At 36.3% G+C, this 14,430-nt stretch overlaps 1 protein-coding gene across 3 annotated transcripts in view; it reads right to left on the reverse strand.

Annotated features, from left to right (window-relative positions):
- Positions 1-14,430, reverse strand: part of ARID4B (AT-rich interaction domain 4B) — a 90,560-nt gene that overhangs the window by 74,902 nt on the left and 1,228 nt on the right. For all 3 annotated transcript variants that reach the window (XM_075748715.1, XM_075748714.1, XM_075748713.1), the window contains exon 2: positions 14,183-14,244. In XM_075748715.1, the coding sequence (XP_075604830.1) occupies positions 14,183-14,188 (6 nt within the window). In that variant the 5' untranslated portion in view covers positions 14,189-14,244. The remainder of the gene's footprint in view (positions 1-14,182; positions 14,245-14,430) is intronic.

The raw sequence follows: 14,430 nt of genomic DNA on the forward strand, positions 1-14,430 counted from the left end.
TACACCTCTGGCATCTAGTTTCTTCTGCAAAATTCAGACTTGATGGAGATATAGTCATCTAAGTCCCCATTTCAGACGACATTAAATTAAAAGTATATAGCACAAAGATATCTTACCTACAGAAAAAAGTTCTAGTTTCTCTGCCAATTTGCCTTTTGCTTTTCTCCTGCTTTTCCAAAGAGGTTGTTTTCATCTCAGATAAAGCATGAGGATCAGATTCACTAAGATCCAAACACAAGTAACAGAACCTGAAGGTGCACTTCAGAACAGTCAAACCAGGCTCTCCTTTGCTTTCCAGTGACTTGCTCTGCAGAACAGTCCTCAAATTTCTCTGCTGGCTTCAGCAAATTGTGGCATACACAGACCAACAGTCCTTCTTCCTTTCTAGCTCGGTGCCAGCAATAACTTTTAAGATTCTCATTTTGCAAACCAGCCAAACTCAAACATTTTTCATTTGTTTTGCGTTTTGGACGATCTTTGAATTCAACTAGATACACACTAATCCCTGGACTTCTCCTTTGGTTTTAGTGTAAGCGAATCCTTATTTGGAACATTTTGGCAGATCTTCACTCCTGGTCTAAACTAGCCTTTTATTCCTAGTCAGCAACCTGCTATTCTTTAGTCTCCAGGGGAAAACATTACACAAGAGCTAACAAAACACCTCTCATTTGGTTAAAACAACTAATACACTAAGAGTGCAGTATTTTGGCTTAAAAATAGTTAGCCCTTATATTTGGCTTTCCTGGAATTCCCTGTGCCACAATTATGCATTTGAAACAGCTAATAGAATAAAACTGGAATGAAATTCAAAGGCAAGCTAGCCAACAAACTGAACCTTTTCAAGAACTGTAGATAATTTCTAGATATTAACATATGTATATATGTGTTTGAGGGTGTGTGTATATAAACAAATGTCACCCCGACCACTGTTACTTTTGCAGCATACATTTTTGAAATTAGAGATTAAAAGTATTATGCTTTATAGGTATATCTATACTGGTCTCTTCGCAATGTATTTGGCATGATACAATCTAGATATATTTTTCAGTGTCCTAAAGATTATCCTTTCTTATGTTTTTTTTCCCCTTTTGCACTTAGCAAATATTCATTTTTCTTTCCAAGCTTCCTATGAAGAGAATTCTTCTTCCTAATAAAAAATTATTTAACATTACATTAATTAAGATACAAACAGTATACAATTACTGTACACATTCAAAACATCAGTAGTTTAGGTTTAGTCCAGCAGAGGCTATCTTTTTATTGCATCTGGAGTACATCCTTGAATTGCCTCTAAGTCCTACTACAATAAAAATATATAGCTGCATATCTTTCTTTATAGATATATCTTTATTGAAAGATATTACATCTTTCAAAATAGTAAAATAATTCTTCATCTTCCTCTCCCAGTTAAAAAAAAAATGGAGGGGGTGAAATAGGAATTTAAGGTAGCTACTACTATTATGTGTGCAAAGAAAGAGGGAAATATATATATGCAAATGAATATAATTACAAAAGGACAGTTGCATTAAACAAAGTTTTTTTCAAACTTTTCACTGTTTTCCCCAAAAATTCCAGTGGAGCTATATGTCCCTGAATAACAAGCAGACCTACCAACAAGCAAGCTTGCTTGTCTTAATTATATCCTCAGATCTCCTTACAAGCAGGCTACAGAACCCCACAGCACCTGCAGATCACTGCTTGAAAACCACTACATTAAAAACACTCAGAAGACAACTTCTGGAGTCAGACACAAGCAAGGTTAAAGAGAAGTGAAGGATTAGCCTGACTATACACATACTTGTACCATGCAGAAGCATCCAAGCAGCACTGAAACAGATTCAAATTAAGTTTAGTCTGCCATTACTATAAAATGGTTGGTTAAGACTACAGAAAGCTCCCAGTCAAGAGGAGCAGACAGTAGATCGGTTAAGACTGTAGCTATATAATCCATATAACCAATTATCTGAGCCTGGAAGAGAAAAGAACAAACATTATTTTCTGCTAAATCTACTAGTGTTTTCTTACCAGCACCTAATGGGCCACTGTTGACATATGATAGATCTACATCCTTGCAGAATATAGATGCCTTAATTAAGGTGGACACTGGATAGCTAGGGCAGCACAGAAGTTAGTACAGTGAGTAATTTACCTAAAAAAACCCTACAATGAATTGTTACTCATGCTGAGCTTTGTACTCTGACAAGCTGACTACTTCCATATTGGTACAGGTATCTCTGCACAACACTGCACTCTAAACTTCCCAAGAGAAGCAGCAAGTAAGTGAACCTGAAGTTATTCCAACAAAAAAATCGCAATGCTGCTTTCCCAAATCACAGCAAAAGGCAGCCCATACCTCAAATCAGCTTCTGGTTGAGCTACTACAGGTGATGTTAAATGTAAAGAGCCTTGCTGTGGCAGAATATTCTACTGAATAAATGTTTTCACTAATGTAACCTACCAGAAAAAATATAGACAATTATTTTTCACACCACACTTTTCTTTCAAATGGACAGTTCCTCAAACTGTTAAGTAAATTGTAGCTCCTCCCCACACCTCCCAAGTTGTGAAAAGCCAACAATTTATCTGCAAATCCCACTTTCTCCAAATTAATAGAAAGAAATTCCAGGACTATGCCTTCTGAAGGAAGACATAGGTAACTCAGTACAATTTTACATAGGTAAAAAAAAAAGTTATGACTGAAATCTTATGTCCCTAATTTTTAATTTTTGCCTGGTTTTCCTCATAAAAACTAGTGTTCCTTTAAGAACATTCTTCTATGAGCAAGTTTTACAAGTTCCCTAATTTGTAGGAATACAATTCATAAGTTGTAGAAATCTAACAAGTATAAGCATACATACAAACTCCTCTCCAATCTCACCACATTTTCTGAGAATACTACTGACCAAATATTCCTGCATGGTCAGTAACAAGGATATTACAAGAAAATTGACCATTTCTCTGTTTTATCACTCTCCACAACAGCATTCATCTTCCAGAGTTCTTCTCTACCTAAATGTGAAAGTTCAGTATTTGAAGTCTAGGTTTGTGAAAGGAGGTTTTGGGAAAAAAGCTAAAGATAATCAATGTGGCAATTATCCAAAGCAGAGATACAAGCTTGTCTTGTTCAACTAAGTTCTACTATTTGAAAACCCTTTCAAGAATTTTCCATCAGAAATACCCACAGCAAACCAAGAATGTAAGCATTAGAAGTAACACAAATATTAAGAAAAAAGAGAAATAACCAGTTGAAGATGAATTGAAGAGAAGATTTGTCAAGTGCTGCATAGTTATGAATAGTTTTAACACATTTTAGTTGTGTGCTACACAGAAAGTAGAAGTGCCACCATAGTATTATAGGGAATAAGAACAATATACAAACACCTAATATTCAGCTAAATTACCTTTCAAAAGTTAAGGAATTAAAGGATCCAAACTACTTTTTTCATACCTTTTATCCAATTTAACTACCCAGAATGCTTCAGTTTCTTTGGATACTCACTGCTGCACCTGTTTCCAAAACGTCTTCAGCTGGCTTAGTCTGTGACTAATGGCAGCCATTTCCAGGGAGTGGCTATTTAAGGAAAGATCCTTGCTCTGATGCCACAAAACTCTTTAATACATTAAAGAACGGAGAGTAATAAATTTTTTTGAGGTTGCATAGGTAATGTAAGACTATATTTACTGCTTCCAAGCATGTTGAAGCTATTCTGTAAAGCCCTGGGTTTTTTTTCTTAAAAGTCTTTAAGCTTCTTACACTAAAACCTTCATTTTTTTAGCCCCTTTTCAAAAAGTAACATTTGGGATTACTAAAGTGAAAAAGTCTATCCAAGTTTTACTTGATAGTCTTCTGTACATCAATAATTCTGTTACTCTCCATGTGAAACCTTGTTCTGTTCTCAAAAGTTCAACAAGAGGCATCCCAAGAGGTCTTCAGTACCTAAGACAATGAAGCATTCTCGCAATGCCTATCAATAAAATATCAGTGTCTCTGTCAAATCAGCAGGTTACAGTATCAACTACGTATGTCAATGAAATCCCAATTAATTATATTTTTATGATCAACACTTTTTTTCCCCTAAGTCTAAAAAGATCAGTGAAGAGAAATTCTTAAATACACAGCTTAAAGAATAAGCCTAATCTTCTAATACTACCATATGACTAATCAGCCCACTATAATATCTGCTTTCAGAGAAATACTGTGCATCACCACTGCTAGAAGCAGTTCACACTGGCCCTTCTAAGCAACTGATGTGTGCCCACATACTAATTCATGTACTTGGCTGGAATGTTGTTTCAGTGGGCACAAAAGCTGTAGTAAGAGAAACTGCCAGACAAAATATGTTGCAGTTCCTTTAAGAACTTTAACAAGTTTTCTTGTAAATGCAGGGTAGTCCCATTTGCAGATGTCATTCAAGTATTGCAGTGTATTTTTTTCTTCTCAAGTTTAATTCTGAGCAAGCGTAGTAAGGATATCCAGCTACAGCAGTAAGATAGCAGAGTTCTAGAACTTTATCTAGATATATCTGGAATCAAGTACCTGAAGTTTACCATTTTATCTTTTTTTTTTCCTTTTTTTAAATATATATTTCTATGAAGATCATAAAAGCTGATTTGCTTCCTCAAAATTCCAACTAAGTAAATAAATACAATGTACACAACTAGAGAAACTTGATCAGGCCAGCTTAAGTATCATGAATGATTTTTATTCCACATAATAGATTCTATTGATATTGATATTTATTGTCAGACCATAATAAAGATTTTATTACACCATTTCAAATGTTCAATTAAGTGCTGTTGCACAACAAGTTATTCCAGTCAGAAACAGATAGGATTGTTCTCTAATGCAAAATAGAGTAAGTATAATTTTACTGACCTGAAATCAGTGCTACTGAAGAGATATAAATAAAAACATTCCACTCATTCAAAGCTGACCTACTACCACTTGAGTTGCTATCTAGATGCTATCAATGCCATGTACATTACCAGTGAAAAAAGTCTGTCATAGGGGGACATACACCTATCTCTATCACTGATATACTATTATTATGCTGTCATCAAAAGAGACTTTTTCTTACTACATAGAATGTAACAAAAGTAACTCATTCACTTGCCTCTAAGAACCTGAATCACCCTACACTAGTAAATGTACATATAAATATATACTCTGTATTATCCAAGAAAAGCCAATATATGAAATAAGAGATTTATTTTAATACAATGAAATATGTTTAATTTTTCAATCCAAACATTTTGGCTAGCATCAGGCAAAGTAAACTGAAATCAGAGTATCAGCTCAACAGCCAAAGAATTACCAACAAAGAGAAACTGAATTACTGCAGACAGACATCTAATATACATACTGATACTTTCTGGAACTTAATGTTAAATTATTCCAGGGAATACAGTTAGAACAGCAACCTCGGCAGTCCAATTCCAAAATGGATCAAGAATAGTAGAATATATTTGAAGTTTGACGCTTTGCACGTTCCAGCCCATGTATCCAATACTGTCCATCATCAGGTGACATCATCTTTTGTACTACTTGATTTTTAGGAATTAAAAAGCTGCGCTAGTAATCTGTAAGTAAAGCAATGAATCCAAGCTTTAATGTCTTTTAAATTGTCCAACATTGCAGGAAACTAGGCACGAAATTCTGCAAAGACGACAAAGACACTCCACAACTACCCAAATCATGTTCTATGGGTAAACATATGTGGATTGTCATTATAAAGTCCTGGAAGAGCACCTCAAAATAAATCTGCATTCACAAAATGGAAATTACTTAAAGCTGAATTCTTGTCTCTATTTTTGTCTCTGTTCCAGGCAGCAAGGTATTGGTACATATTAAACTCTAATTTTTAAACAACAGTGCAGTTTTACTTATGCTAAAGTACTTCACTATCTCCCTTGATGCACATTTAGCATGACAACCTTCTAAAGAAATTAAAGTGGAAATTTATAAAATTATTGCAATGTTTTCAAAAATGCTTTTGTATTTATGGAAGTACAAAGATTAAGAATTATATATATTTTATTTCTAAGTTTAGTGATGTAATTTGATGTAACATTCATTTAATGTTACAGCAACATCTCTCTTTCAATAAGCAGTGCAGCAAAAGAAGTTAAAAATTAAAACACATATTCCATTAGAAATTCCTGAATTCTGAAATGTTGGTATAACATGTACTCATTTCCAAAATTTCTCAACTCCTTATAATTTCTCTCAGGAAAAAAAGTTCTATTAACCTAAGTGTCACAGCACTAACAAAAACATTAAGCTAACACTCTTTCACTTAAACACTCATACCGAATATTGAGAAGCCTATCTTCTAACATTATAAATTAAATGAAAGCATTCTTTGTGATCTTAGAAGAATACATTCTACATTTATCTTTAAGAAAACATGGACTGTTTTAAATGTACAAGTAAGACATTCAGCACTTGTGATCTGCTGTTGAGAGCACAGCTACAAATCTGAAGGAAAAAAACAATTACCACAGTGGATCAGGTTGCCCTGCCACAAACTGAAACACTTCTTTTCAGATCAGAAGATCAGAAGAGAATGGGGGGGGGGCGGAATTCTCTTTATTACATTATTTATTACCAGCTGAAACCTTGCATCAGATACACTTGGTTCTTAACTTTGCTGAAGTCAAAGCCCTTAGAAGGACAGTGTAAACAATAAACAGTAAGTTAGAAGGGTATCTAAGAGGAAAAAGGGAAAGGATCCCAGACAAAAGCTCAATGAGAACCCCAGTTCTTGGAAATAACAAATGTCATCCAAATTTTTGCACGAAGTTTCTGCTAATAAGCAGAAAGTGTCGTACACCAAAAATACCTATCATCAGAATGTATTAACAGAAGTATTAGTTACATGAAGATTGTCACCTTTACAGGACAGAAATCTAATATTTATAAATATTTTTCTGCAGAAAACTATAATACCGTTTCTGTAGTTTAGGAGGAAAAAGACATTATTATTAATGGTATTCTTTCCAACTACTGAATAAGAACTTGGGGAAGGCAGGGAAGCAAAGCTTAGGTTGGCCTCCTTAAAAAATACTTAAAATACTTTATTTTTTGTGTCTAATACCATCTCCTCTTTAAAACCTCTCCATCTTTTGAACTTGAAACCAATGTTTATCACATATCAAAAATTAAATTTTGTCACCTTCAAGGTACAGCATCAATTCTATTTAATCTTTTCACTCAACACCTTCTGGAAAACATGGACTTCAAACCTACAGAAAAATGCAGTGTACTAGCTAGTAAGCAAGCCTAGAAAAACCTCTATTGCAATTTCAACGTGTGGACAGTTTACAAAATGTTCAGCCTAATGACTGCAAACTGCTAACTTGGCAGAGGGATGGGGAAGAACGTGTGTTCACAAGCAGTTTAAACCAATTCAAATCAGTCTCAGCACACTTCTGCCTTCCTCTCCTTTCTTCCTCCACTCCAGTGGTAGGGACCAGCCAGGTCGGGGACATATATATATATGATTGTTGTCAAGTTAATTTCAGTTTGATTCAGTCCACCCTGGGACCACACAAAGGGACTGCTGGCACAAGAGACACCAAGAATAAACAGCCAGGAGTGGAAGAAGGAGACAAGACTGCATTCTTCCATGACCATACAAGCTTAATTTGACAAACTACTTATGAAACCAAATCCTTTGCTGTAGGTTGTTGGGGAACAAACCAACAGATCAAACAATAAGAACAGCAAACTCTCTCTTCTGCCCCAGAACAGTGTTATTCAGCAGTTAATCCAACCTGGGAGATCCGCTCTGCAACAGAGCCCTGTAGATGTTTGCATTCCCACTTAGCTTAAATGACAACTGATGAATGCTGTCTCTGAATAGCGTACTCCTTAAGGTGGTCTGCAGAAGTCACCATCAAAGACTACGTAATCTGGGAGTTCTGGATGCTTAAGGGTCTTTTCTTTGGCGTACTGACTACGCTCTTCACTCCAGAGCACATACAGGCTCAAAGAAAACAGCAATGGGAGCAAGTAACTCCAGGTTAACTGCAGATTACTACTGCTTTTGCTCACAGTAAGAAAAATGCCTTCTCATAGTTAGCTACTACAACGTTTCTGCTTAGGTCATAAGAAAAATCTTCTTCATAGTGCTCCCCACAGGTTCAGGAAACCCCAAAATAGTACTCCACATTCAGTTATTTAATATACACTCATTCAGGAAGTCACTGTCACACAGTGGTCACACATAATGCAGGTGGGTCACCTCAGCCCTAGTTTTCTACAGGTAACTCAGCAACACCTTCCACCACCCTGCTCTGACAGTCTCACAACTGCCTTTCCAGAGCTTGCTTACGAACACTTCTTGCTAAACAGGTCATGACTGCTTTATATGCTGCCTTCCAAGCCAAAAAAAAAAAAAAAAAAAAAAAGGTGGCACAATAGTGCTTTATTGAATTTCTTCCCTGGTTCAAACTAATCTTCAGAAGGAAAATAGATGTCTTGTCAAGTATAGAATATCAAAGTGGCTTGCTGTCTTTTCCATACTTGAATGCCCTGAAATATCCTCTCATCTGGTCACCTCATGCTAACAAAAAAAAAAAAAAAAAAAAAAAAAAAAAAAAAAAAAAAAAAAAAGAAAACAAAACACACAAAAACACACCAACCCCCTCCCCCCCCAAAAAAACCCCAAACAAAAAAAACCACCTAGATTTATGACTTTACATCAAAATCTTTTAAAATAATTGTTCTAATACTTATTAAATCACTAATATTTAGTTTATGCATAGGGCTAAACAATTTTCCTTAGTTCCCTGGAGGCCTTTTGAAATCTTCTGTTAGTCTTTAAAAATCCATTCCATGCACACACAAGCAAAAATCCAGTGAGTTGTAGTAAGCACAGTAACTGGACAACACTGGAAGTGCTAAAGAGGAAAGGCAGAAAAGAAGTATTTGTTACTGAAGCAAGTCAACTAAAAAGCAAGCAGCCATACACGCCCTGACTTACCAACATTTCTCAACTATGATCTGAATCATATTTAAGGCAAAACCAATCCAAGATCCATGATTATTCAGATTTGTACATTTCTGTAAAAACAGCTGAAATGCCTATTATAGTAAGCAGAACTGCAGAGAACCTACTATTGCATTTCACAACAGGTTAACTACTTTCAAGTAAATACAAACTGATAAATAACCTAACATTTGGATGGCTCTGTATCACATTAGGGTGCCAAGTAAATCTCAGCTCTAGGTTTTTCTATAAAATTTGTTACCTTTTTCAAATGAGGAAATCTCAAACTCCCATTATTTTTATTCTTCAGCCTATTATAAAAGTATGTATTTCTAAGGAAAATGTGTGTATCTGTAGGACTTAAACAAAAATTTGAAACCAATTTGCGACAACAGTATAATTTCCACCTTTCTCAAAGTTAGCCCTTTTTCTTTCAGTTTACATGACCAGCAAAGCATTCAAATTAAGTATTTGACAGTGATTGTAAAGCTTAATACCTCAAAACCATTACATTTTGTTTCGAAAGACTTCTCAACTACAATGCAGAATTCCTTTGAAAACACAGACACACAATGTGTATCACAGCATGCTTCTGCACTACATGTATACAACACTTGTTTCAAATTACAAAGTGAACTGAATAACCATCTCAAAGTGTTCTAGTGAAGATATGCATATTCATTATTCTGCCTACTAACATTTTTCTTAGACAGTATCCTGATACAATAGTCATGCTGCTGTAAGAGCACTGATCCAAAAATCCTTCATCAATTTTGAAAAAAGTAACACAGGCAACTTAACTTTTCTAATGCTCATAGTTTATTACAACCTTAGTCTTCTCAGTCCAACACAGGCTTTTTTCCACTGGGTGGTCTAATTAACTTTGAGTCCTTATCAACACACTCAACTACTGAATAGTCACATACTAAACATGCAGATTTAAGTTCAAGGCTTCCATGTTGTTTAGCCACTGTAAAATATACTAAGATTGGCAGTTCAAAAGTGCAAACAACCAATTTCAAAATAGCATAGATGATTCCAACGTAACTTGTAATTGCTTGGTGCAAGTGGTGTTTGCTTTCCTTTCTACATAATTATGCAAGCATGAGGAAGTCAATAATTGCCTCTGATCACTTGTTCAAACTGGAACATCAGGACAGAACTTAAGAAGATCATTTTTCATAATGCAAAAATAAATGACAGGGGAAAACCGCCACCTAAGACTTACCTGTTCTCCTACCTCCAGCACAAAAACTACCCTAATGGTACTCTTCCTTTATAAATCTCCATTTCTGCTGTAATTCAAATAGTTAACTAGAAAGTGAAAGGTCACTACATTCCATGACTGGTTTCCAGCCTGCATAAGAGCAATAGGACTTTCAGCTGACTTGTGCTCAAAGTTGGAAATTAGTGACCGGAACATTTACTAGATATTTCACTTTTGTCCTCTGCCATACTGGCAGAGAATACGAGCAACAGACTGACTGGCTTTAAGGGAAAGCAGTCAAAGCATCAGTGTGCACCAGTGCTATCTGTGGATAGCTAGAGAGGTCGCTGGGAAAGACCACTGAAACAAAAATGTAAATTCAGGATGAATTAAAAACAAAACAAAAATCCACCATAAACTGTACACATGGCTTCCTTATTTGTTAGCGTGGCAGCTTTGAGCAAGCACTCAGGAATACTTAGGGCTACCAAATAGAAATATCTACAGCTATTAAATATTTCCTATTTTACAGACTGAAAAACATTAACATGCAAATAACATCAAAACATTTAAACAATCATTTCAGATCACTTAATTCATAGTACCTTGCTTCAGCTTCTGGGACATCCACTACTTTTATTTCCAGTCAGCAGTAAACTTTTTAACTACAGTGGGTATATTACCCTCATTCACATATTTAAATATCAAGCAAATGCTGCGATAAATATTAAAAACCTCAGGAGCATTCACAACAGTTCTTAGTACAAATCACTGGTGAAACTGAGCTTGTTTTTCTTTTTTTCTTTAAAAGCAGAGACTCTGCTTTCCTGGAGTTTACTTCGTGACTTCGGGAAAAAAAATAAAAACAAACTATAATAATGTTTTTATATATATTGCTACCTACTTAGTAGGTAGTAATTTGATGGCATGCAATTAGTTTTTAAATAATCAAACAGATTCTACATGCTTTCAAAGCATACTTAATACGAAAAGATGTTATGCAGGTGCCTAAGTTAAACAAACAAAAAAGCTTCACTACAACACATGAATCATCCCAGCCATTATCTATACAACTGCATTAATTACTATCAGAGGTCATTCAACACAGGAAAAAGCCTGATTTAGTAGAACTTCACAATAACAAGCACATTTATGTCAAGACTTGAATACTTCTTGTAAGACATATTTCAAGACTGCCTTCAAGTGGTCTTTGCAGTCTACAGGAGGACTACTTAACAGGCTAAAGTTACTAGTTTATGCAAGGGACTTTATTTACTTGGATTAAGTTGGGTTACTGCAGGGAGAACAATTACACCAACACCTTTGGAGGTGATAATCTCTGAGCAGGCGGCACACCTCTCTTGTCTCAGAGGGTTCCAAAATCCAAGAGCATGAGTGACTTACAGCTTTCTATCAATATGACTTGGTGCTCTTCCTAAATATACCTGTGTTTTACAAAGAACGATAAACATTCTATCCATACTACACAGATGGGAAAAATGAGTCAGTAAAGCTAAAAGAGTTGTTCAATTTCACCCAAAGAGACAAAGATATGGACAAGGAATCCAGTTCTAATGCTGTATGCACCGGAATACACAACCCTCTGCACCTGAAAGAATGACCAAGACGTAAATCAAAACAGAGGCCTCAATCATGCAGTCAGCAGCAAGTCTGCAGTCAGCAGACTCAAAAGTAAGACTAGGCCTTAAAACATTAAATCCTCTACATGCTGAAGTGTCCTTGAGGCATATTCTTTCAATAACTTACAAAATAAATGCACACAAATATATAGTCATATTTAAACAGTATCTTGATCTAGTATAGTCGATGTTACTTTGTGGTGATACGAACAGAAAGCTAATAATTCTTTTAAGCACTCTCCCTTACTGCTTCTTATTGGACTAACTTGTATCCTTGTAAACTTAGAAAATAAATTACAAATTTAAGCCAGGCAGAAAGACTGATGCACTGTATTACTCCTAAAATCTTAAAAACCAGTCTTGGTTAGACTGTTTAATCTTAGAAATTTCTGTTGAGCTACAACTGTTAAAAGTTTCACTGTAATAACTAAAGCTTCAATGTAATGACTTACAGATTAACCTCACTTAACGTTACAGGGCACAGTAAATAAAGGACTAGCAGTTATCTCAAGGATATATAAGTTTAACACTACACACACACACACACAAATTGCAAAAATTGCAGACTTAAACTCAGCATTTGAACACCCTGCCAGAATTAATCCAGATTTTAAAAATAAATAAAAATGCAATAGTAGCACGAACCTTATAAAAGGCCATTAAATATGGCTCTATTAATAGGTTTCTGTGTTTGCTACTTTAAATTTAAGCATGTGATGTACGTTCAGTTCAGCCTAAAGTGGGTATCTATCACTACTTCACAGAACACTTTGCATTCTACTTGTGATCCGACCTCCTCATCCTCCCAACTGTCTATCTACATATTTATATGGCTCTATAACCACAGTATCTGAACCTAATCTCTATGGTAACTGTAAGATTTGTTTACATGGAAAAAGAATATTAGAAATGTACGTAAATTTAGCTGTCATTTAAATAAGTGTTTCCCTTTCCAGAGGGAAAAAAGCTCCCTATACTGCCTCCTATGTCTCTTGCTTCCATCTCCTGCATCCCCACCAGGCAATAAGCCACATTGGAAAGCTCCGCATCACACTACTTCAACAGCCTGTTGTTGTAAATTCATAAATAGTTTACTTTTAATGAGAAGGATGTGTGCAGTATTTTAGATCTTAACACTTGTTAAAGAAAGATCATAGGCAGGGCAATTAAAACATGATTTTTTAAAAGATACTGTCATTAAGTCACCAAAGTAAAAGAACATATGATAAACCTTTAACAACTATACAAGACGACTTAATTTGCTGCTCAGCAATTCAGATCAATCTAGAAATTAAAACAGTCTGTATCATTTATCATTTCCAGCAGTGAATATAGTACTAGGTACACATTTTACATAATACTCATTCACCAACAGTAGGCACAACTCCGACAGTGCAAGACCCTACATACAGACTGCTCTTTTTTATCAATAAATACCAAAGAGATGATATATCACAGGTTTGTAACGATTATTTTTGTAAGATTTACAGTATTTGAGATTTAGTGCAGTCCAGCACTACCAGGAGCTGAATTACATGGGGATCACGGTAACATAAACGGCAGTTTGAGTGAGACCTATCAGCCAAATGATAAAAAAACCTAACAAACCCAGTTGTTAAAAACTACTTTTTGGTACACAGTTCTTTACCACACACGGAAGAAATCATTCTATTCCACCAGTGTGGGTTTTTTTCTATAAAACTTGCATAATATATTGAAAATAAATAGTCTAGAAAGGTGTAAGAGAAGAAAAATAAGTAACAATGAGGTAGGCGAATACTACACAGCACTGAGAAGAAAATCAGAACCTGTTTGAAAATCTTTCTGCACCTTACAGCAATCATTCCACTGCAGAGAATCTTTTACATGCATCCTCCCTGATCATATCAAGCTTATTCATTCAACAGAACTCCTATTAACAAATAGAAAGTAAATCTACCATTTACGCTCAATTCAAGTAAACACGGCTTTATAGCCAGCACTTCCCCTGCAACGTTACTTTCTCAAGCCGGGTGACTGTCCCCTGCTCCTCCATGAAGCAAGCTCAGCCCAGGCAGCCATGTCCTTATTCTCCTACAATGTTTCTGAAGGAGAACAACCCCCACTCTGCGAACTTACAGTTTCCCCCAGCATAACACTGCAGAGCAAAGCCTGCCCCACGGTCAGCAAACGAGCTAAGGCACCAAAACACAGCAGTGGGGGCGAAGCAGCCTGCAGCCTGGATCTGCACCAGCACCGAGCCTCGCACCGGGGTCGGGACAGATGGACTGACAGATAGGACAGCATTTCTTCATGCAACCCTCCCTTCTTTTCCCTCCCAAGCACACAAGCGAGTGTTTTACCTTCATGATGAGCTCAGGCTGCGGTAAAAGCCTCGATAGGGGCTGAGCGGCCGAGGCTGGACCTGGAATTTAAAACAAAGCGCTAAGGCACCGCACCAGCCGCTCGCACCGGGCGGGGGGAGGGGAGGCAGGGATCGGGGTGGGGGCGCTGGGCTCCTCCTGAAACTCCCCCTTTACTTCCCCGGATCCCCCCTTTCTCCCTGGTTAACCCCCTCCCCTCTTTCCTCGGCCGCTGCTTCCCCTCCAGC

This window comes from Balearica regulorum, chromosome 3, assembly GCF_011004875.1.
Source record: "Balearica regulorum gibbericeps isolate bBalReg1 chromosome 3, bBalReg1.pri, whole genome shotgun sequence".
Taxonomy (NCBI): Eukaryota; Metazoa; Chordata; class Aves; order Gruiformes; family Gruidae; genus Balearica; species Balearica regulorum.